The sequence below is a fragment of the Megascapheus bottae genome, chromosome 2 (genome assembly GCF_031878675.1).
Source record: "Megascapheus bottae isolate mThoBot1 chromosome 2, mThoBot2.hap1, whole genome shotgun sequence".
In the NCBI taxonomy this organism is placed as follows: Eukaryota; Metazoa; Chordata; class Mammalia; order Rodentia; family Geomyidae; genus Megascapheus; species Megascapheus bottae.
This window is the reverse complement of record NC_143510.1, coordinates 53,174,541-53,198,218: the sequence shown is the minus strand read 5'-3', so window position 1 is coordinate 53,198,218 and position 23,678 is coordinate 53,174,541. Positions and strand designations below refer to the sequence as shown.

Sequence of the window (23,678 nt, the reverse complement as noted above, 5' to 3'; positions counted from 1 at the left end):
GTTTGATTGCCCGTTTCTCCCATCCTCTGCGACAGGAATCCCGAGTCTCCCCACGCCTCTCCGCCATCGGCTCCCGGGGTACCCCTCCTATTCTGGGCTCAGGATCTCCCCTCCCCCGTGCCTTCCTCGCCAGAAAAAAAAAATCTCCCGCGGTCTAGGTTTCGCCTCCTCCTCCACTCTGGAACTCGCGCTTTCCCACGCCATTCTAACCCCGATGGGAGGGCGGATAACCGCCACCCCAACAACTCTCCTTCCTTGTAGGAAGGGCGGGCAGTGGGGGACAACTTAGGCCACAGTTACTATCCAGCCTTGCTTCCCTCGGCCCTTCAAGTCCCACCAAATCCCACCTAAACGCTCCTCCGCGGCCCTCTGCCCTACCCACGCCGGGTACGGGGTCGGACCTCGGCACCGCCCCCTGAGCCTAGGTGGGAAGGGCTCTCGGCTGGGGCTTGGGGTTGGCTGTTCTAGCCTAGGAACGCCCCTCCCCCAGAGCCTCGGAGGTGGGGGCCGGGGCGCAGCGGGAACCTTGTGGTCCTTGCCTCTAGCGGCTGTTAGGGGGCCGAGTGGACTGAGGCTGAGTCTCCGATGGAGCTGGGGTGCCTAGGTAAGGGAAGGAAAGCCCAACTTGCTCTATTTTCAGATGCCAAGGGAACTCCCAGTCCCCAGGAAACATGGGCTTTATCTTAGAAGGCTCACCGCATAGACGCCCATTGGGATGCTGGGGAATCTGAGGGGCACAGGCCGACGTGGAGGGGAGAGAAGGAAAGGTTGATTGATAGGAGTCAGCCCACCCTCTCCAAAACATAGGGGTGACAAAAAGTTGTTTTGCTTCAACTAAAGAAGAAGGGCAAATCGATTGCAAGAGTAAGAGTCGTTTCTACTAGACCCTGTTAATAGTAGGAACTATTCCACGAGCCTGAGGAAGGAAGATGGGGTTTTTGTTGTTGTTTTGTTGGTCCTGGGGCTTGAACTCCGGGTCTGTGCGCTGTCCTGAGCCTTTTTGTGATCGAGGCTCTACCACTTGAGCCACAGCTCCACTTCTGGCTTTTTTTGAATAGTTTATTGGAGATAAGAATCTAATGGGGACTTTATTGCCCAGGCTGGCTTTGAATGGAGATCTCAGCCTCCAGAATAGCTAGGATTACAGGCCTAAGCCACTGGTGCCTGGCTAGGAAGGTGGGGTGTGTGTGTGTGTGGTGTGTGTGTGTGTGTGTGTGTGTGTGTGTGTGTGTATGCATGTATGCACATGCTCATGCAATTAGTCCTGCCTTCACTGGGAACCCCTTACCCCCAAGTCCAACTGCATCCATAGCTCCTACTTTCATTCCTTCCCCCATCTCCAATATTAGTAGACTGGATTTGTCGGGATTTGCTTCAGACTCTCCTGAGTCACCAACTAGGGGTCCAAGGGCACTGGCTTTGGGGAAGTCAGCCGTGGTATTGGTTGCCAGAAGTGTCTGGAAGGGGAGAGGGAATACGCAGGCCCACCCCTCCCATCCAGCTAGCTTGCTCTCCAGTAGAGCCAGGCACTGTGGGCAGCTGACCCCAAAGTCAGAAAGGTGCGGCATGAACATGGGAGAGGTGAGAAAGGAAGAGCAGGTGCTGATTTCTCATTCTCTGGCCTGGCTTGAGGGAGGTTTGAGTCTAATCCCTAAATGTTCTTCTAGTAGCTTCCTAAAGAGAGGTGAGTGGATGGATTGATTGGTCACATCTGATGGGATGGAGGGGGGTCCGTCTGTCCTCTGTAGCCTGGGTAGGGTGAGAAGGGCAACTAACTGCTACCAGGGGGTGGCGTTTGTGGGGCATATTGGCAGCAAACCTCATCCTTCAGCGTGCTAGAGGGATCCCCTTGAAGCAAGGTCTCATTGTAGGTGGTTGTCTTTTTGTACCAAATGGGGAAAGTAGATCCTGTCCCATTTTCTAACCCTAAGTGGTCCTCTCCTTCCATACCCCACCGCTCCTAGCAGGGATACCTAGAGGTTGCCCTGGAGACTAGGCCTGGGGCTCGGAAGGGGTGGGGACAGTCAGTGGGGCACAAGAGTAACCGGCTCTTCCGGAGCCCTGTGGAGCCAGCGGTGGGTGTGTGTGGGTGTGTGGTGGTGGAGTGGAGGGGCGTGGCTACACCCTGTCTGACTGGCGCAGGCTCCTCCCCTGCCCGCTTGCTCAGACTGGCTAGCTCAGCGACTGGGGCGGATGTAGAAGATTCTCTCATTGCCCTGGAAGAGGGAAGAAAAAGGAAAAGGGATACCAGCTCTCCTCCCCACCTGCTTCCTCACCCCCACCGTCCTTCAGGTGCCAGTACAACCTACCTTTATTTTTTTATTTTGGGATTAGAGGCATTTCTCAGCAGAAGTTTGCTGGATGTCTCTCTAGAAGGGAGGACTCTTCCCAACGTGGACTCAAGTTTACTCAGGGACTAGCAGATTACTGCAGAGCTAGGTGTTAATGTCTTTTTATTCTCTTTCCCTCTCTGCAAGGTGACCTATAAACCTGTCAGACAAGGAAAAGAGAAGTACTTTAGTTGTCTTCTCCTTCCCTTAGTAATCTACTTATCTCAGAAGGAGCGAAACCCTCCTTAGCCTGGTGGCCCACTCTCTAAGGCATTCCCTCTTATCCTCTGAAGTATTTATGGGTGGAGCATTCCCCCCTCAGAAAAAAAAAAAGCCCATTCATCTGTAGAGTTATAGTATCCAATCTAGACCAAGTAGATTTGGCCCACCTTACCTTGTCCACACTGTTACCAGATCTCCTTTTGCTCTGGCAATCCCCCAAAGATCAAAATTATTTGGTAGCACTCCTCAACCTACGTTATGTCATCCCTATTCTGTCTGTTGCACTTCCAAAATATTCAGCCTCAGCTTTTATACAGTTTGGGCATTTTTTTTAAATAGAAATGCATTGCATTGAATTGCATGGGAGTTATCTCAAAGCCTGCAGAGTGTGTGAAGTATAAGGAAAAGGAAAGGAGACTCAAAAGGCTTGTTTCCTTTCTAGTTGTATTTTATCTACTGTTTGACCTTGAACAAGTCAGTGAACCTCTCTGGGCCTTCTCCATCTGACAAATGAGAGGTTGAACTACCAGTTATATGAATTCTAATGTCATGTGACTGTCTCTCATCCTGGGGCCTACAGTATTTAAGGAGAAGAAAGCCAAAAACCTCTGATAGGATTTTGGTGTTCCTCTTCCCAGGAGATTTCACTCGGCTATGTAATCTTGTCAAAAAATAAAAGTACTAGAACTGAAAAGTAGGTAGACATTTGTGGCATCTCTATTTGCTGGTGAGTTTTCTACTAATCCTTACCCTCTGACCTCATTTAGACTAGAATCGAGTTGTCTGGACCCAGAGCCGAGCCTCCAATCCCTACGCTCAGGAATCTTTCCAACGCCCAAGGCCCTTGCAGATGTCGTCAGGAAAGTGGTAATCTAGGCAGGCCCAGGCTGCCCGGACAGGACAGAAGGTAAGGAGAGGTGGCAAGCTCTTACCTCTGTCACCCTTTTGCCAGGACTAAATAGCGCCCTAACCTTTTCACTCCCATTTTTCCACTGCCTCGCCCGGGGAAATAAAACTGCCCCTGAGACGTCTGCCAGGCGCCCGTCCCAGGAAAGCAGCCCATGCCTTTGGTCCTAGAAATGTGGCCTAGTCCCTTGAGTTAACCTGGGATGGTGGCTCGCCTTTCCGCTCGCCCTTTGTGAAACCAGACTGCTGCCTGCTCAGAGGTGTGGATGCCAAGGGAGCTGCCCTGGGGACCGGCCGGCAGATCCGAGCGGCGCTAGGACCCAGGTCTGGGCCTGGCGGCCGGGAGGCCGGGCGCTAGGACCCAGTGGCGGAGGCCGGGGAGGGCGGCTCTGCTCCGGCCGCGGCTTCCCCGCCCCCTCCGGCACCGACTCTCTCCTCCCCCGCCGGCCATGTTGGCTCCGCTCGGGCCCCGCGGTTGAGCCGCGTCCCCCTCCCCCTTCCCGCACCCCCAGACCCCCTTCCCCGGCGGGCGTCTCCTCCCCTCCCGGAGCCCCGGGCGCGGCCATGTGAACCGCCCGCCCCCGGGGGGGAGACGAGCCCCGAGCCCGACCTGACGCCTCCGCCGCCGCCGCCGCCGCCTCAGGTTTGTGGGGGTCGTGGCCGGGTGCCTGAGGGAAGGGAGCCCCGGTTCGCGCCGGGCTTCCCCGCGGGAGGGGCTCGCGGGTGGCCCGGCGCCTCGCCGGGGCGGACCCTGGCGGGCGGGGTCTCGGCCGCGCTGGGGGCCGGCGGCGCCGCCCGGGACCCCGCTCCCGGCTCCGGCCGCGGGGCAGCCGCGGCGACGCGAGCGGGGGACGCGGTGGAACCCGAGGGCTGCCCGCGCGCCAGGGCTGCCTCAACCACCGGTCTGCGGGGAGCGGGGCGTGTGGGCTGCGGAGACCCGGCGTCCCGGCGTCGGCCCCGGGGAGCGCGCAGGCTCTCCGGAGCCCCGAGGGCAGGTGAGGGCCCGGCGGGGAGCGGGGCTGCTCCCGGCGTGGGGCCCGCGGGTCCCGGGAGAACCCCGGCTCCGGGGATGGAGGCTGACGGGGTTGGTGCCAGGCGTCCGCATTTGACCGCGCTGAGAGGTAGAATAAAAAGGGGATTCCTTCCCGAGGAAATCCTCCACCGCGGGGATCCCCGTTTCCGTGGCGGAAAAGAACCCCTCGCATCATCTCTTTCTTTGCCGCTGCTCCCCGTCTTCAGGGAAAGGCAGTGCCAGTTTCAGGCATCCTTTGTAGGGCTTAGCGGAGTGAGGGATTTGTATCCTTCGGGGGGCGTTGGGGGGGGCTGGCTTCCACCTCCATCTGTACACAAACAGCCCCTCCCCCAGCCTCCCGCAGGAAGTGGCCGGGAAATGGCAGCTGTGCATTTGCTGCTGCGTCTCTTGTTGTTTTGAAATGTCCATTTTAATCTGATTTGCTTTCATTTTCTGAGGCCTGAGCAACCTTGGATCCTGACAGACATGTGGCCTGAGAGACCTATCGTTAGACTTTTTTTTTTTTTTGAACTTCATTTATATAGTAGTCAACTACACTTGCCTCACTGATCCTGATCCTCTCCTCCAGAGTATCTCTGCTTTCCAGTCTGGATTTATTTTTCTTCTTGAGCTAGAGGTCATAGACAAATTCAGTGATTCCACTGGCTGCATCAGTTAAATGCAAGTGGTTCAGATTCTCTCAACATACAAGCTGCAAGAAAGACTTGGGCTTGGGCTCTCTTGTGGCAGGAGGGTGGCTTCTTCAGATCTTGCACTTAAGTATGACAGTTTCTATATTTTGGAGCATCTGAGCAAGTGAATAGAAGAAGAAAATTTCACAGCTTTTAGGATTTGTATGTGACTAATTTTTTTTGTGTGTTGGGGGGAGGTCGGTTGTGGGGCTTGAAGTCAGGGCCTTGGTTCTGTCCCTGAGCTCTTCCAGCTACCACTTTGAGCCATACCTTTACTTCCGGATTTTGAGAGGTTAATTGGAGATAAGAGTCTCCTGGGGACTTTTCTGCCCTGGCTGACTTTGAAACAGAATCCTCAGATCTCAGCCTCTGGAATAGCCAGGGGTGAGTTACAGGCTCTCAGCTTGACTAACAATCTGTGGATAAGCTGTAGTTAAGTTGGTGGAGGTTTTATCTTCTGCAGAACCAAGAAAACAAGAGTTGTTAACCATCTCCCTCCCCCCCTTTTTTTTTTTTGCCAGTCCTGGGGTTTGAATCCAGGACCTAGGTGCCGTCAAGCTTTTGTGCTCAAGCCTCGAATTCTACCACGAGCCACAGCTCTGCTTCCAGCCTTTTTGGTGGTTATTGGAGATAAGAATTTCAAAGATTTGCATGCCTGGGCTGGCTTTGAACGATAGTCCTCAAGATCTCAGCCCCCTAAGTAGCTAGGATTACAGGTATGAGCCACAGATGCCTGATTTATTTATTTGTTTATTTTTAATCATCCAGCTTATTTCACTTTTTTTTTTCCTTAGTCCTGGGCTTGAGCTCAGGGCTTGAGCACTGTCCTTGGACTTTCTCAAGGCTAGAGCTCTACCGCTTGAGCCTCAGCACCACTTCTGGCTTTTTTCTATGTATGTGGTACCAAGGAATTGAACCTGGGTCTTCGTGTATGCTAGGCAAACACTCTACCACTAGGCCAAACTCCTGGCCCCTTTTTTTGTTCCTTTTTGGTTGGTCCTGGGCTTTGAACTCAGGGCCTAGGAACTGTCGGTGAACTCGTTTGTTGTTTGTTTGTTTGTTTGTTTTTTCCTCCTGTCAGTCTTGGGGCTTGAACTCTGGGTCTGGGTGCTTTCCCTGAATTCTTCAGCTCAAGACTAGTGCTCTACCACTTTGAGTCCCAGCACCACTTCTTGTTTTCTGGTATTTAACTGGAGATAAGTGTCTCATGAACTTTCTTGTCCTGGCTGGCTTTTAACTGCCATACTCAGATCTTAACCTCTTGAGTAGCTAGGCTTACAGGCATGAAACATCAGCTCCCAGCTATTTTACTTATTCCTTTGTTGCTGATCTTGAGGCTTAAACTCAGGGCCTTGAGCACTCTTCCTAAGCTTTTGTGCTCAAGGCTAGTGCTCTGCCACTTCAGCCACAGCTCTTTGGTGGTTAATTGGAGATCAGAATCTCATAGACTGTCCTGTGCTTTTGTTGGATAATTCTTCAGACCAGGCTGCCTTTCAGCTGCAAAAAATTCTCAGATCTCAGCCTCCTGAATAGCTAGGATTGTAGGTGTGAGCTGCTGGCACCCAGCTCTATTTTGCTTTTTGAAAGAGGGTCTTCCTACATAGCCCAACTGGATTAGAACTCAGTACATAGCCTAGACTGGCTCTGAACTTTCAGGTGTGTTAGACTTCACCTGTATTTGCCATCATGCCTGTTAGACATTGCTTAATTTTTTCCTTTGTGGTGCTGGGGGTCAAAATTAGAGCTTTTTGGGGGCTGGGAATGTGGCTTAGTGGTAGAGTGCTTGCCTACCATGCATGAAGCCCTGAGCTCAACTCCTCACTATCATATAAACAGAAAAGGCTGGAAGTGGCGCTGTGGGTCAAGTGGTAGAGTACCAGTCTGGAGCACAAGAAGCTCAACGAAAATGAATGCCTAGGCTCTGAGTTCAAGCCCCAGAACTAAAATAGAAACCGACAAACAAAAAAAACCCCACAGGAGCTGGGAGTTTGGGCTTGTGGTAGAGTGCCTGCCTAGCATGTACAAAGACCTGGGCTCCATTCCTTGGTACCACATACATAGAAAAGCCCGAAGTAGTGCCATGGCTCAAGTGGTAGAGTGCTATCCTTGAGGAAGAAGCCCAAGGACTGACAAAACAAAAACAAAAAAAACCCCAAACCCACAACTTGGGCTATATGAATGCTCCACAAGTACTCTAGCACTGAATTGTGCTCCCATCTTCAGTCTCCTTTTTGTCTGTTTAGGCTGGCTCAGGTCTTGCTCAGGCTCTTGAGTAGCAGGATTATAGGTTTTAGTGTTTCCTGGCTTTTTTTTTTTTCCTTAAAAGAATTTTTTTTGGAGGGTCATGGGCTTGATCTCTGGGCCTGGTTGCTGTGCCTGAGCTCTTCAGCTCAAGGCTACTGCCCTACCCCTGGGCTTATACCATGGCTTACTCCCTTTAAAACTAGCTACTCAGGAGGCTGAGATCTGAGCATCTTGGTTCAAAGCCAGCTGGAGTTGAATATTTTCCTGAGCTTTTCTCCAATTAACAGGCAGAAAGCTGGAAATGGCCTAGTATCAGAGGTTCACATCTGTTTTCAGGAGATTGAGATATGAGGATCAAGATTTGAAGCCAGCCAGCGCAGGAAAAAAAATCCATAGGATTCTTTTTTTTTGTCCGTTGTGGGACTTGAACTCTGGGCCTGCGTGTTGTCTTTGAACTCTTCAGCTCAAGGCTACCCGCCCTATGCCTTGAGCCACAGTGCCACTTCCAGTTTTCTAGTGGTTAACTGGAAATAAGAGTCTCACGTTCTTTAGTGCCCAGGCTGGCTTTGAACCTCAGTTCTCAGATCTCAGCCTTCTGAGTAGCTAGGATTACTGGCGTGAGCCACTCACTGCTCCCGGCTCCATGAGATTCTTTTTTTTGGTGGTGGGGGTGGGGTGGGGGTGGGGAGAGGGAGGGGAGGCCCCCGTCCTGGGTTTGAGCTCAGGACCTGAGCTAGAGCTCTACCAATTGCCTCAGCACCACTTCTGGCTTTTTTTCTATGTATGTGGTACTGAGGAATCGAACCCGGGTCTTAATGCATGCTAGTCAAGCACTTTACCACTAGGCTAAACTCCTGCTCCATCCATGGGATTCTTATCTGCACCCAGGCCCTGAGTTCAGACCCCAGCATACCCCTCCCATCCCCACCTTATACATATACACAGGTTGCCGGGCACTGGTGGCTTGCACTTAGATCTCAGCCTCCTGAGTAGCTAGGATTATAAGGATGGTTCAGAGCTAGCCTGGATGAAAAAGTCCATGAAACTGTCCAAAAAACTACCCCCAAAAGAGGCCAGAAGTGGAACTGTGGCTTAGGCTCTCTCCTTGAGTAAAACAACAACGGAATTCTGTGACAGTACAAAGGCCTTGGCACCACACACCAAAAAGAACTTTTGAAGTATAAAGACAATTATGTGGACTGACCTCAGCTCATCAGAAATCTAGAATGTCTTAAGAGGTTCATTTTTCATTCTTGTGGTTCTGGAATCAGGTGTTGTCATGAGAGCAGCAGAGCCCATTAGGGCCTTTCAAGTACCAAACTGCCATCCTTTTACTACTAAAATAGTGTACAGGTTAGTAATTGGTGTGATATTTGAACTTGTATATGATGTGTTAAATGAGACAATACTGTCAAAATTCTTTTATCTTAGAATATAGAGTATGTATACAACTCTTAAGATATTTCCTGGGTTCTTACATGCATGCTAGGCAAGCACTTTACCACTAAGCCAAACTCCCAGCCCACGTTTTCTTTTTATTTAGACAAGGTTTTCTTGTATTGTCTAGGCTGGTTTTGAACTAACTTCTTACCTATGCCCCTTAAGTGTTAAGATTGCGGTTACGGGTAGGTTCTAATGCTTAGAACGTTCCCTGTTTCTGCTTAGTAGATGCTATTTTAAGGTATCTTCAGGTATTATTAAGTATCTCCTAGGGGGTAAAACTACCCCTCATTAGGAACCTCTGAGACTACAATACTTAATCTAGGTGTGTTGAGTCTCCATTTTAAATTGTAAAGCTAAAATGTAGGAATGTCATTTGCTGCTTAGAGTAGATAAATATTTAAAATCTCAACCAACCCTTCTCCCTCACCAAACTAGAAACCACCTCTTTGGGTTGGAGGCATGGCTCTACTGGGAGATCCCTAGCTAATAAGCCCAAAGCAGTGGGTACTACTAGGTCGGAGTACCAAGTTGGAATCTTAGATCTAAAAATAAAAATAAGAAACCTTTTTGTGCAGTTTGGGTATAGTATGGAAGATAATGAACCAAAGGAGCGTTGACTGACTACCAAGCCTCCAGCTAGAGAGTGTGACACGTTTTTTGTTTATGTGTGGTCTCAAAGGCTTAAGGTTTGCTGTTGGTCAGATGGGACCTGTAGTGTAAACCCTGGCATTGTTAGTCTTTTTCTGGCACAGTCATGTCATAGACCCCCAGAGTTTGTCAGGCCTGGGTACTCTCCTGAGCTCAAGCCTAGAACTCTACCACTTGATTCAGAGCACCACTTCCAGCTTTTTGGAATAATTTATTGAAGATAAGAATCTCAGATTTTCCTTGCCCAGGTTGGCTTCCAACTAATATCCTCAGGTCCCCAGCCTCCTGAGTAGCTCGCATTGTAAGTGTGAGTCAACAACACCTTGCTTAGATTTTTTTCTTTTTTCTTTTTTTTTTGGTTGTGGGGCTTGAACTCTGGGCCTGGGCACTGTCCCTGACCTCTTCATCTTGAGGCTACCACTCTACCAGTTGAGTCACAATACCACTTTTGATTTTCGGTTGGTTAATTGGAGATGAGTCTCACAGATATTTGCGACATGGTTGGCTTTGAACTGTGATCCTCGGATCTCAGCCTCTTGAGTAGCTAAAAATTCAGGTGTGAGCCACTGGCACCCGGCTACTTTTTTGAGATAGGGGTCTCCTGTTCATATGTATGTAGCTTAGGCTGGTCTTGAACTTGAATTTTACATACATAAGCTACTACACTAATTTGAGTGGAGACTCTCTGTAAAGCAGCCCATTTGGCCATGTAACCAACGTCTTACTGCTGCATGCTTAAGGGGCAGTGTTTCTTTTTCTTTCTTTTTTTTTTTTTTTTTTTGCCAGTCCTAGGGCTTGAACTCAGGGCCTGAGCACTGTCCTTGAGAGCTTTCAAGGCTGGCACTTTGCCACTTGAGCCACAACTCTACTTCCAGCTTTTTCTGTGTATGTGGTTCCAGGGAATTGAACCCAGGACTTCTTCCTGCATGCTGGGTGAGCACTCTACCTTCTACCACTAAGGCCAGACTCCCAGTCCGGCAATTTTTTTTTTTTTTTTTTTTTGTGGGTCATGGGGCTTGAACTCAGGCCTGGGTGCTATCCCTGAGCTCTTCAGCTCAAGATGACTGCCCTACCCTTGGGCCCGGGCATTTCCCCTGTGCTCTTCAGCTCAAGGCTACCACCCTACCCTTAAGCCACGGGGCCACTTCCCATTTTCTGGAGGTTAATTGGAGATAAGAGTTTCAGGTCCTTTTTGTGCCTGGGCTGGCTTTGAACCTTGATCCTCAGACCTCAGCCTCCTGAGTAGCTCGGCTTACAGGTGTGAGTCACCTGCCCAGCTTCGTTTTTTTTTTTTTTTTTTTTGTGGGTCATGGGGCTTGAACAGCAGCTGCCTAGGCCTGTCTCTGAGCTCAAGGCTACTATCCTACCCCTGGGCCTGAGTATTGTCCCTGAGCTCTTCAGCTGAGGCTACCGCCCTACTCCTAGGCCTGGGTGTTGTTCCTAAACTGATTAACTCTAGGCACAAGCTCAGGCACTGTCCTTAAGCTCCTTTTGTTCAAAGCTAGTGTTCTACCACTTGCCACAACTCCACTCTCAGCCTTTTCTGTGATTAATTGGAGAGGGACTTCTGCTGACTTTGAACTGAGATCCTCAGATCTCAGCCTTTTACTCAGAAGGCTAGCTACTCAGCTAGGATTAGAGGTGTGAGCCACCATGGCTGACACAGGAACATAGGAACTCTGTAAGAGATTTATTTGTATGCAACTGAGATTGATGACCTAAGTGTTTCTCTGATTGTACTTCCTGGACATAAGAACTATCATTCTGGGAGTCTTGTACTGACTGATTTCTGTTTTTGTGGGGCAAAAATCATATTAGTTCAAAGGAAGACATCCTGCTTGACTTTTTACTAGCTCTGGATTGGAGGACAGAGTTTACCTTCAGACTTTATTTTGAAAATCATCCTTGGTAGGAAGATTAAATTAAAATAACTTTAGATTTATTACAGAGAAATTGTTCACATTTTCACTATATTTCTGTATTGTGATCTTATATTTTAAGTGATATCTGAAGTCAAGCACAAGGAGTTTGGCTTAATCGTCCCTGTGTTTTGTTGTGGTTTTTTTCCTGGTTGTGGGGCTTGAACTAGGGCCTGGGCACTGTCTTTGGGATTTCTCAAGGCTAGTGTTCTGCCAGTTGAGACACAGCACTACTTCCAGCTTTTTCTGTGTATGTGGTACCTAGGAATTAGGAATTGAGTCCAGGTCTGGTCTTAATGCTTGTTAGGTCAAACTCAGGGCCTCTACTACTGGTTTCTAATGGTTAATTGAGATGAGAATCTCATGGACTTTTCTGCCCAGGCTGGCTTTGAACTGTGATCCTCAGATCTAGGCTTCATTAATAGCCACGATTACAGGTATGAGCCATCAGTGCCTTATTTTTGTTTTTGGTTGCACTTGAACTCAGGGCCTAGGCACTTTTTTTTTTTTCTCAAGGCTAGTGCTCTGCCACCTGAGCCATAGCACCACTTCTGACTTTTGGGTGGTTAATTTTGGAGATAAAAGAGTCTCAGAACTGCCTGTACTGGCTTCAAACTGCAGTCCTCAAATTTCAGCCTACTGAATAGCTAGGATTACAGGTGTGAGCCACCAAGACCAACTTCATCTCTAGTTTAGTGTTTTCCCATACTGATAGTGGTTTAATTTATATTTACACCTTTTTAAGCCAATAATCATTTTGAACATGAAATATTTTTACTCTTGTCTAGTAATAATAGTTAATGTTTGTTGAGTACCTGCTGAATGGCAGACACTGCCTAGGGCCTTTCATAGGCACTGCATTTGCACAGTCTTTCCAGAAGATAAAACTGAAGCTCATCAAGTTTAAGTAACTTGTCCAAGATCAAAGATCTAGCAGATATTGAACTAGGATTTGAATATAGCACCTGTTACCCTGTACTTACCTTACTGTACATTATGGAGTATTTTATGTCTGGGAAGGTTGTAAATGAAAATGGCTCCTGTTACCTTGTAGTAACAGTGAGGAAATGGCCCATTCCTTTTACTTCTCTAATTTCTGTCAGCTATCTGCTTACTGTTGCTAGTAAGGAATTTGAAGATATGCTGACCTTTTACAGAATAACAGAGAGAAGGTCATTAGTTTCTTCATTCATCTAATAGAGAGTGGAAAAATGAACTGTGACCCATCGAATTAGAGGATATAGTCCAGAGGACATAAAGGAAAGATGTGTGTTTTCACGTATAGTACCAGATGTGCAGCTGCCTAAAACTGGGGAAGAGGAAATGTAGAATGAGATTAAATGGTTCTCCAGCCATAGCATTTCCAAGTCAAAGTTCTTTCTGCCTTGGAGGAACCTAGCCTATAGATTAGAGAATAATCTTTGCTTTTAAGTATCTTTCATTCAGAATTATTGATCTGATGATTGTTTTTCAAACCCATGGCTGCTGAATAATGTCCTCTGTTCTTTATGCCAGTACTGGGGCTGGAATGGAAGGCTTTACTCTTGCTCAGCTTTTTTGCTCATTCTACCATTTTAGACACATCTTCACTTCTGGCTTTTTGCTGGTTAAGAATCTTGCCATTTCTGGTTTTCTGGTGGTTAATTGGACATGAGTCTCATGGATTTTTCTACCCAACATGACTTTGACTCTTGATCCTCAGATCTCTGCCTGCCTGGCTATATTTTTTTTGTTTGTTTCATTTGAATTCACTATGTATCTCAGGTTGGCCTCAGACTTGATCATTCTGCCACAACCTCCAAATGCTAGGATTATAGGTGTATAACACCATACTTGCCTAAAAGATGCCTTTGAAAAACTTATTATTAATATTATTATTATTTTTTTTTTTTGGTGGGTCTTAGGGCTTGAACTTGGCCTGGGTGCTGTCCTTGAGCTCTTCAGCTCAAGGCTACCACTCTACCCCTGGGCCTGGGCATTGTTCCTGAACTCTTTAGTTCAAGCCCCACTTCCCATTTTCTAGAGGTTAATTGGACATAAGAGTCTTAGGTCCTTTTGTGCCTGGGCTGGCTTTGAACCTTGGTCATCAGATCTCAGCCTCTGAGTAGCTAGGCATGAGCCGGAGTCCGGCTTTGAAAAACTTTTAAAGTCAATTGTAGTGGCATGTTTCTAGAATCCCAGCTATAGAGGGGTGAGATAGGAATGTCATGGTTCAGGACCAGCTCCGACAAAAATTGAGATTATCACAGAAAACAAGCTAGGACTAAAAGGATAATTCTAGCTACTCAGAAATGAGGTCTGAGGATCGAAGTTCAAAGCCAGCTAGGGTAGATAAGTAGTCCATGATACTCTTAATTTCTAATTAACCAGGAAAACGTTGAATTTGAGATGTGGCTCAAATAGGAGAGCACCTTGGCCCTTTTTAATTCAAGTTCCAGTACTGGCATACACATAAAAAGAAATAAGCTAGATTTGGTAGTATATAGAGGTAGAGGTTAGAGTCCAAGACTGGCCCCCAAAAGAACAAAGCCCTATCCAAAAAATAAGTGGGAAAAAAAGGCTTGGTGCATGACTTCAGTGGTATGCTGGTCCCGATTTCAAGTGTCATTATGAAAGCAACAGAACCTTCCTATGGGATCATTACCCAGGTTGGGGGCATATTTCCCTCCTCTCAGTGCCTAGATATAAAAAAAGTAAGTAGAGGAAATCTACTTCTAGATTCCAGGTGATGTAACCCTGTTTAACCACTAGTATTTTTCCCCCCTTTTCTTTCTCCCCTCCTACAGAAATGGAGGCAAACGACCATTTTAACTTTACTGGCCTTCCCCCCGCACCTGCTGCCTCAGGACTGAAACCCTCTCCTTCCTCAGGGGAGGGCCTCTACACTAACGGGTCTCCCATGAACTTCCCTCAGCAAGGGAAAAGTGAGTGTTAAGGCCACATGGCCCTGGGAGGGAATGGGTACTGTTTAGGGCAGGTTGATGGGAGGACCGTTGGCTCCACTTTGTGCTTAACTACTCTACAACAGCTCTTTCTTGGTAGATAGTAGAGAGGAAGCAAATCTACTCAATCAACCTTCCAAGAATAGAATAAGTTCAAGGGATTTATGGAAGGGATTCATTCTTAAGGTTGGGTAGGTTAGAAAAAAACAGTGAAACAACTACAAAAAATAGGGGATTAGACTGCTTTCCTGACAGTCCTGTTCCTTGGCTGTTGTCAAAGAATGGTGAAGGGGGTGGCTGCTGCTGATAATCAGGGTGGATCTAGAAGGGATTAAAGACTTGCCCGCTGAGTAGCTGATTTTAGAGGTTGGAAACATTACTTTGGGATAGTGCTAGAGGAAAGAAAGATGGGTAGAGTTGCTATATTTGCCTTTTTATTTGTGCTGCAGAGAAGAGGTGGAATTGTCTGTGATACCCCTTTTTCTTGGATAGAAGGTAGTGCTTACCAAGGGGATTTTAGGTTTTTCTAGTTTCTCCAGAAAGATGACATTTCAGATGAAGTCCCAGGATTGGGTTTTTTTCCTGGACTTGGCTTATCAATACTCTGAATACTTATTTGCCAATCCAGGCTTGAACTAAAAGTACTGTCCTTGGACTTTCTCAAGGCTGGGGCTCTACCACTTGAGCCACAGCACTGCTTCTGGCTTTTTCTATGTATGTGGTACCTAGGAATCGAACCTGGGTCTTTGTGCATGCTAGACAAGCATTCTACCACTAGGCTACACTCCCTGCCTGGCCAACTACTTTTCTAATGTTGCTTGGGTTTCAAGTTCTTTATGCTTGAAAGCAAAAAGAAGCTGTCCTCCTTTTCCTCCTTCCTTGCAGCAGGAAAACAAAAACCAAAACCACAACAACAAAAAACAGGCTTATACTTAGCATTCTCTCTCTGTCTTCAACAAACAGCTTTCAGATAGATATCCCTTTATTTCATTGGGATCCCCACTTAGCATTTTGTTTTCTTCATTTGATTGTCCTCTGTCATCTCAGAGGTTTTCTTTGTTTTAAGAACTGAATTCTGCAGTACTGATCATGCAGAGACTTTTACCCCTTCATATTAGCTCTTTAGGACCTGTTGGGAGGGGCTGAGCCTAGCCTCTGAGCCTGGAATCTTGTCACTGTGGTGACTGCAGATTCTATTCTTAGCCCAGCACAAAGCGCTGGACCTGCCTGTGCCTCTGAGGTGGAGGCTGTCCCTCCCGGTACTAGTGTGGGGCCACGTAGGCATTAGGAAAGGGGTTTTACACTGGAGACTCTGTCATGTCCCTCCAAGGGAAGAGTCCCCCCAGGGAATGAGAGTGAGGAAGAATGCAAGTCCTTGTAGGGAGCATGTCTACAGCTTCATTTCATGAAATACCTATAGCAGCAGCCATTCTGCTGGTGGATTCTATGATAGGCTCTAAGAGCACCCTAGCCCCTCCTCTGCAGCAGTCACTAAACTTACATCCAGGAGCATCTGGGTTTGGTGTTCCCCAGGGACTCAGAAGTTAAATTTAACAGAGGGGGCTCCCCTTCTCACCTTTGCTTTTTCTAGTCAGAGTATTACTTTGGGGTTCTTTAAGTAGAATGATTTCCATATATGTATATAACTGACCCTTCTTTCTCCTCTTCTGCCAGGTTTGAATGGGGATGTGAATGTTAATGGCTTATCTACTGTATCTCACACTACTACTTCAGGGATTTTGAACTCTGCTCCCCATTCCTCCAGCACCTCACACCTCCATCACCCCAACGTGGCCTATGACTGTCTCTGGAACTACTCGCAGTACCCACCTGCCAATTCTGGCAGCAACCTCAAGGACCCACCCCTTCTCTCTCAATTCTCGGGGGGACAGTACCCACTGAATGGCATCCTTGGGGGCAGCCGGCAGCCTTCATCCCCAAGTCATAACACTAATCTTCGGGCTGGGAGCCAAGAGTTCTGGGCCAATGGTACCCAGAGTCCCATGGGGCTTAACTTTGACTCACAGGAACTATATGATTCCTTTCCTGACCAGAATTTTGAGGTGATGCCCAATGGACCCCCGAGTTTTTTCACCTCCCCACAGACTTCTCCTATGTTGGGATCTAGCATCCAGACCTTTGCGCCCTCCCAGGAGGCAGGCAGTGGTATCCATCCTGATGAGGCAGCAGAAAAGGAGCTGACTTCAGTTGTGGCAGAGAATGGCACTGGCTTGGTAGGGAGCCTGGAACTAGAGGAAGAACAGCCAGGTATAACTGGGCCTATGAGCTGGGTGGGAGAGGGAAAATGGGGCTGTAGGGGACAGTGGGTTTGTTTTTTTTGTTTTTGTTTTTTGGTTTTTTTTTTTTTTTTTGGTGGGTCATGGGGCTTGAACTTGGCCTGGGTGCTGTCCCTGAGCTCTTCAGCTCAAGGCTACCGCCCTACCCTTGAGCCAAGCCCCACTTCCCATTTTCTAGAGGCTAATTGGAGATAAGGCTCAGGTCCTTTTGTGCCCGGGCTGGCTTTGAACCTTGATCCTCAGATCAAGCGCCCAGCGACAGTGGCTTTTTGAGGTGAGGAAAACGTGTCTTTCCAGCTCTCTGCAGTGGAGGCTGATTTGCATGTTTGATTAGCAGATCCAAGTGGCTGGTGTTTTTGTGGCAACAGTACTAGCTCAAGAGTGGGAGTACAAATTATTTCTAGCTCATGCATAGCTGCCGGCCTGGAGAGGGCAAGTGGGCGAGCCTGAAACAGCCCCAACAGATTCTCTATGCCAGAAAGGGCTTCTTCCAAAATATAAGGATTAATTGGAGATGAGTCTCACAGACTTTCCTGGATGCCTTTGAACCACAGTCAGGTTTCAGCCTAGCTGTAGGATTTGTTTTATCAGCACATCTTTACACTTTCAGACTATCTTGAAAAAATTGCTTTTTTTTTTTTTTTAAGCTAACTGGTACCATAGCAGCAATAAACGTTAATTGAATGAGCATTCTTATAGCAAAGATTAACTGCCTACTGTAGGGAAAATGGAGCATTTGAAGGCATCAGTTTTGACTTTTACTCCCTTGGAAAACCCTAGAACTCAAGATGTGTGACTACAATGGCTCTGTTCCTTCTGTGGAATCATTACACCAAGAGGTCTCAGTTCTGGTCCCTGACCCAACGGTGAGCTGTTTAGATGATCCTTCACATCTTCCTGATCAACTGGAAGACACTCCAATCCTCAGTGAAGATTCTCTTGAGCCTTTTGACTCTCTGGCACCAGGTAAGTTGGAGATCCCTTCCATTTGTCCAGGCCAAAGACAGGTGGTTCTCACTACCCGGAAGAGATAGTAAAAGAGGAAAATAGTTAGGGAATTTGGAATGTTAGGGCTTCCTATAGCAGAGCAATTACACGGCCCTAGTCTGGCTAGGCCAACTGCACTCTGAGATGAGTTGGTTCATGTCCCAGATTCTTTCCCAGTGTTCCATTTGGGTCCAAGAGTCCCGGACTGTAATAATTCATTGAATAGGGACTTAATCACTCACAGTTTGGCCTTTTGGGGTTCTGAAAAGAAAACATTTGCTTGTGAATAATAACCTCTCACCTCATGGAAGTATGAGAAAGATCATCTTATTAGAAAAGATAGGATAGACACATCCTTAGTATTTTTTCCTTTATTTTCACAGTTTCATGGTTTTGTTCTTTTATAGAGCTGAAATTTTCTCTTAAAATTTTCTATTAAAAAGAATTGGGGGCCGGGAGCATGGCCTAGTGGTAGAGTGCTTGCCTAGCATGCATGAAGGTCTGGATTCCATTCCTTGGTACCACATACAAGGAAAAAGCCAGAAGTGGTGCTATGGCTCAAGTGGTAGAGCACTATCCTTGAGAATCAAATCCAGGGCTTCATGAATGATAGGTGAGCACTCTACCACTAGGCTATGCTCTTGACCCACTACTTAATTCTTTTTTAAAAAAGAATCAAGACAGGGGGCCGGGAGTTTGGTCTAGTGGTTAAAGTGCTTGTCTGGCATGCACAAAGACCCAGGTTTGATTCCTCGGTACCACATACATAGAAAAAGCCAGAAGTGGTGCTGTGGCTCAAGTGGTAGAGCTCTAGCCTTGAGAAAGTCCAAGGACAGTGCTCAGGCCCTAAGCTCAAGCCCAGGACTGGCAAAAAAAAAAAAAAAGAATCAAGATGGGTGAAGTAGAACTTGCCTATAATCCCAGGGCTTTGGAGGCTGAGACAGAAAGTTCAAGGTCAGCTCCATTTAACAGTCAAAAAGCAAAAGCCAAGCTGCAGCTCAAGTAGTAGAACGTTAGCCTTGAGTACAAATGCTCAGGGACAGCTCAGAGCTCAGGCCCCTGAGTTCAAGCCTCAAGACTGACAAAAAACAGATCTCACAGTGCAGAAACTAGAATTATTATTATTATTATTATTATTATTATTATTATTATTATTATTGGCTCATGGGGCTTGAACTTGGCCTGGGCACGGTCCCTGAGCTCTTCAGCTCAAGGCTACCCCCTATCCTTGAGTCAAGTCCCATTTCCCATGTTCTAGAGGTTAATTGGAGAGTCCTTTTGTGTCCTGGCTAGCGTTGAACCTTGATGTTCAGATCTCAGCCTCCTGAGTAGGATTATAGGCATGAGCCACCTTGCCCAGCTTAGAATTAGATGTTTTTTAGCATTGCTTAGTGAGGAAATCTTGAATATTGAGTTTTTCCTCCGCTTTCTGATTTTTTATTTATTTATTTATTTATTTTTATTTTTATTTTTTGCTAGTCATGGGGCTTCTACTCAGGGCCTGGGCACTGTTATCTCAAGGCTAGTGCTCAGCTACTTGAGACAAACCACCACTTATAGCTTTTTCTGAGAATTGAACCCAGGGCTTCATGCATTCTTGGAAAGCACTCTACTACTAGGCTATGCACTTGGTTCTGCTTTCTGATTTTTTTTTTTCCCCTCACTTCTGTATACAGAGCCAGTGAGTGGAGGACTTTATGGTATAGATGACACAGAGCTGATAGGAGCAGAGGATAAGCTGCCACTTGAAGACAACCCTGTGATCTCTGCCCTCGATTGTCCATCCCTCAATAATGCTACTGCCTTCAGTCTTCTGGCTGATGATAGTCAAACATCAGCCTCGATCTTTGCCAGCCCCACCTCTCCACCTGTCTTAGGGGAGTCTGTCCTGCAAGGTAAGGGAGGAGGGGAGAGATAAATGAAGTTTTTGTGCTGCAAAAACAGTGAGAGAATAGATTCCATAGTTAGGGTGTTAGGAACGAGGAATCTATAAAAGCACCTTACTGGGGACTGAGAGGGCTATAGGACAGTGTTAAGTGGGCTAAGAAAACTACAGGCTACTGTGCTCAGACCCCAGTCCAGTAGAACTTGTAAGACTTGGAAAACTCCAAGGAAAAAGAGAAAGAGGTCTTTGTGACTCTAGGTAAAAGACTTCTTTATGATAAATGATAGAAGCAATAGCAGCTTTGCTCTTTAACTCTTTAACTTTCATAAGTTAAAGAGGGGGAGCCAGAGCTATTGCTTTTTGCAATCCTTTTAACTTACCCCTTTTAGCTTAGTGTCTAGGCTTAACTGAGTACATTCTTTTCTATGCCACTTTTCTTTGCCCACCCCGTTTCTTTGGGTTCCAGATAACAGCTTTGACATGAATAATGGTAGTGATGCTGAACAAGAAGAAATGGAGACTCGGGCTTCAGACTTCCCTCCAACCCTAACTCAGCCAGCCCCTGACCAGTCATCCACTCTTCAGCTATATCCAGCAGTCTCACCAACAGCCTCCTCCAAAATCTCTCCAGAAGTCTCCCCAGCACTTTCTCCAGCAGCCTCTCCTCTCACCTCTCCAGCAGTCTTCCCAACAGTCTCTGCCACTTCCTCAGCAACCCTCCCGGCAGTCTCTGCAGAAGCCTCTCCACAAGCCTCCCCTGGCACTTCTCCAGAAACTGCCTTTCCAACAACCTCTCCAACAAACAAAGATATCCACACTTTCCCTGAAGCTGCTGCTGACCTGGAAGAGATCTCTGAAGGAGTCAAAACTTCTAGTAGCAGTGAGTATCCCCAATGTCTATCCCTGACTGGTCCCCAGAAGTTTGTCCCTTGTTGCATTAGAAGTAAAAGCCTCATCACTTTCCTACCCATGATCAGACCATGATCTTCAGATCTCAGCCTCCTAAGTAGCTAGGATTATAGGCATGAACAACCAGCACCTAGCTTGTTTGAACTTTTTAACTTGAATGTCCCATCTTCCTCCCAAGGTGATGTTCTGAGGAGACGTATTGCCACTCCAGAAGAAGTCCGTCTTCCCCTCCAACATGGGTAAATGCTCTAGATTGCTACATGCATTGACCTGGGCGAGTTTAATGCATGGCTCTAGGAAGAAGGGAGATACTCCTTATCTGAGGCCTGGAGGGAGTAGATAATAGGACAGTTATCTATAATAATGTTCCTTGGCATGTATGAAATTCATATGTTTTTCCCACTTAAGGTCTGTCTTCTCTTACCTATTCTTGTGGTAACAGCCTTTGACAAGGGGCTTTAGCTAGGTTCTTTTCCAGGGCTTAGATATCCAAACTAGCTGACTTGGCCTGTTTTCAGAGCGAGGATAGTAATGAACAGAGAGTGACTAAGAGTCAGTGAATTGCGGTGTGTTGTTGTTGTTGTGATTGTTTTCGTTTGTTTTAGAGAGTTAATTTTTGACCATAACTTGACTGAATGAGCATGCCAGCTAACACCAAGGGCCTTCTGGGAAAAAACTGTCTTCCTAGATCTTCTTCACCACACCTCTTGTAGATTGTTCGTGGTCACCAAGTCTGATGAGTAGTACTTAGTTTGACAGAAAGAGAAGGCTTAGTCTCACTCTGTTACTCAAAACATAGAGTTCCTGAACCCTAGTCTACTGAGTAATTTCATAGACTCAATAGCAAGTTTACTCTTCCACTGTCTTCCCAGTGCTCTGTTTTCTGTCTTTATTCCCTGAGGTCTTTCCTATTTATTGGAAATTCAGTAATTACCCTGAATGCCACTAGGGAGGGGTTTCTGGCTGCTCATCTTAGTGATGGTAGAAAGAAAGGGTGGGGTGGAGGGTTTTCTAATCTTGTGAAGTTTAGTGTATTTCTTTCCTCTGAGGGTTTTGAGGTATTCACAAGAGTTTAGCTGTTTTTGCATCTGCAAAATCCCAAGATAGATGGCTAGAGGTCATCCACTCTTCAACTGTATTCAGCTCAAGTGACTGAGCAGGCTAAATGATTGTGAGCCCCCTGAGTCAAATCTCAGGGCCAGCACACACACAAAAATCCAGATAGATTTCAGAGGGTCTTTTTTCATAGGAGATTGGACTTTTGGGTGGAGTGGAACTGGGTAGGGGTGTGACCTGGTGGCAGGGCCCATGTGCTTCTCTGGCAGGTGGCGGAGAGAGGTGCGTATCAAGAAGGGAAGTCACCGATGGCAAGGGGAGACCTGGTATTATGGCCCCTGTGGGAAGAGGATGAAACAGTTTCCAGAAGTTATCAAGGTAATTTCAGTGTGATTGTTTTAAAAGGAAGTAAAGACTCCTTTCTTAGCCCCTATGATATCAGCCTGATATTGTCTGTTCTGAAGCCTGTTTGGTTTGTGCCATTGCTGGCCAAAGTCTTGGTGGGGCTACAACTGCATTAATGCTGTTTTACTTCCTCCTATCAGTACCTGAGTCGCAATGTGGTACATGGTGTTCGTCGTGAGCACTTCAGCTTCAGTCCTCGTATGCCTGTTGGAGATTTCTTTGAAGAGAGAGAAACACCAGAGGTGCTGGTCCAAGGGCTAACTGTGGCTTGGTCTCTGAGAAAGATATTGAACAAGTTGTAGCTTCCTCTCATGGGGTTGTGGAGGTTCTAGATTAGATGTCTGAAATAGTTCAGAGGGCTTAATGGCTTGCACCCATTCTCTCCCATTGTAACACATTCTTCCTTACTTCTTTAGGGCTTGCAGTGGGTACAACTCTCAGCAGAAGAGATTCCATCCAGGATTCAAGCAATTACTGGCAAACGTGGCCGACCTCGAAACAATGAGAAAGCTAAAATCAAGGAAGTCTCCAAGGTGAAACGTGGCCGAGGTCGGCCTCCTAAAGTCAAAATCCCTGAGCTTTTGAGTAAAACAGACAACCGCCTCCTAAAGAAATTGGAGGCTCAAGGTATGGTGGTTTTTCTTCTTTTCAGAATCTTCTTCGATGAATTATCTGAAAAGTTACCAAATTGCTAATATCTGGGTTTCCCAAGAGTGTGACTTGTATCTGGACAGACTGAATCTTCAGCTTTTCTTTGGCAGTATCAGAGTCCCAGTACTTTGTTACTCTGTGTTTGTATGTACTGGGGCTTGACCTCAGACCTTGTGCTTTCTGTTACCTTTTGAACCATACCACTTTCAGCTTTTTACTAGTTAGTTGGAGACATTTGAACTAACTTCAAACTAGGAGTCTCAAATCTCAGCACCCTAAAGGATTACAGGCATGAACCACGAATTCCCAGCAACTTTGGTATTTTTTTCCAGTCAGTTTCTTCCATGGGTTGCTTTTACTAGTAAAGCCTTGGGCTGTTCTGAGGTGTAGGTATGGGTCCATGGAATAGGACTTCTATGCCCTTTTTTTTTTAAAACCAGTCCTGGGCTTGAGCTCAGAGCCTGAGCACTGTCCCTGGATTTTTTCAAGGCCAGAGCTCTACCACTTGAACTACAGCACCACTTCTGGCTTTTTTCTATGTATGTAGTATCGAGGAATCAAACCCCGGTCTTTGTGCATGCTAGGCAAGCAGTCTACCACTAGGCCAAACTCCCAACCCCTTCCATGCCCTTTTTTATTGTTTTTTTAATTAAAGAATTTCCATGCCCTTTTTAATGCTTAGTTATACTGAGTTCAGTTGTATACTTTTTTCCTTGCTAATTACCACTGTTGTGCAGATTCTAAATTCACACTTGAATTCTAAAGATACTATTTTAGGGCCCAGAGTGTAGCCTAGTGATAGAGTGCACCTAGCGTGCGTGCATGAAGCCCTGGGTTTGATTCCTGGGTACTGCGTAGTCAAAAAAAAAGCCAGTGGCTCAAGTGGCAGAGTGCTAACCTTCAGCAAAAAGTGTCCAAGGACAGTGCCCAGGCCCTAAGTTCAAGCCCTAGGACTGGCAAAAAAAAAAAATACACACACACATAGATATATATATGTATATTAGTAGGAGCCCTGCAAGCTGGGCATAGCAACAACTATATCAGTGTTGATCTTACTGTTGATCTTTAGTATTCAGCCAGTACTTCCAATTATTACCCTCTTTCCTGGCTATTATCCTTCTCAGCACTTT

The 23,678-nt window shown here is 46.8% G+C and overlaps 1 protein-coding gene across 7 annotated transcripts in view; it reads left to right on the top strand.

Moving 5' to 3' along the window:
- Positions 1-23,678, top strand: part of Baz2a (bromodomain adjacent to zinc finger domain 2A) — a 36,046-nt gene that overhangs the window by 1,415 nt on the left and 10,953 nt on the right. For 2 of the 7 annotated variants that reach the window (XM_090327387.1, XM_090327384.1), the window contains exons 2-11: positions 3,320-3,459; positions 14,203-14,340; positions 16,033-16,626; positions 17,436-17,621; positions 19,319-19,537; positions 19,994-20,407; positions 20,615-20,675; positions 21,762-21,870; positions 22,038-22,139; positions 22,314-22,524. In XM_090327387.1, coding sequence (XP_090183513.1) covers positions 14,205-14,340; positions 16,033-16,626; positions 17,436-17,621; positions 19,319-19,537; positions 19,994-20,407; positions 20,615-20,675; positions 21,762-21,870; positions 22,038-22,139; positions 22,314-22,524 — 2,032 coding nt within the window. In that variant the 5' untranslated portion in view covers positions 3,320-3,459; positions 14,203-14,204. Of the gene's footprint in view, positions 1-525; positions 605-3,319; positions 3,460-3,974; positions 4,102-5,710; positions 5,879-8,669; positions 8,760-14,202; positions 14,341-16,032; positions 16,627-17,435; positions 17,622-19,318; positions 19,538-19,993; positions 20,408-20,614; positions 20,676-21,761; positions 21,871-22,037; positions 22,140-22,313; positions 22,525-23,678 lie in introns of those variants that run through there. The other 5 variants (XM_090327395.1, XM_090327380.1, XM_090327381.1 and 2 more) reach the window with 4 other exon arrangements.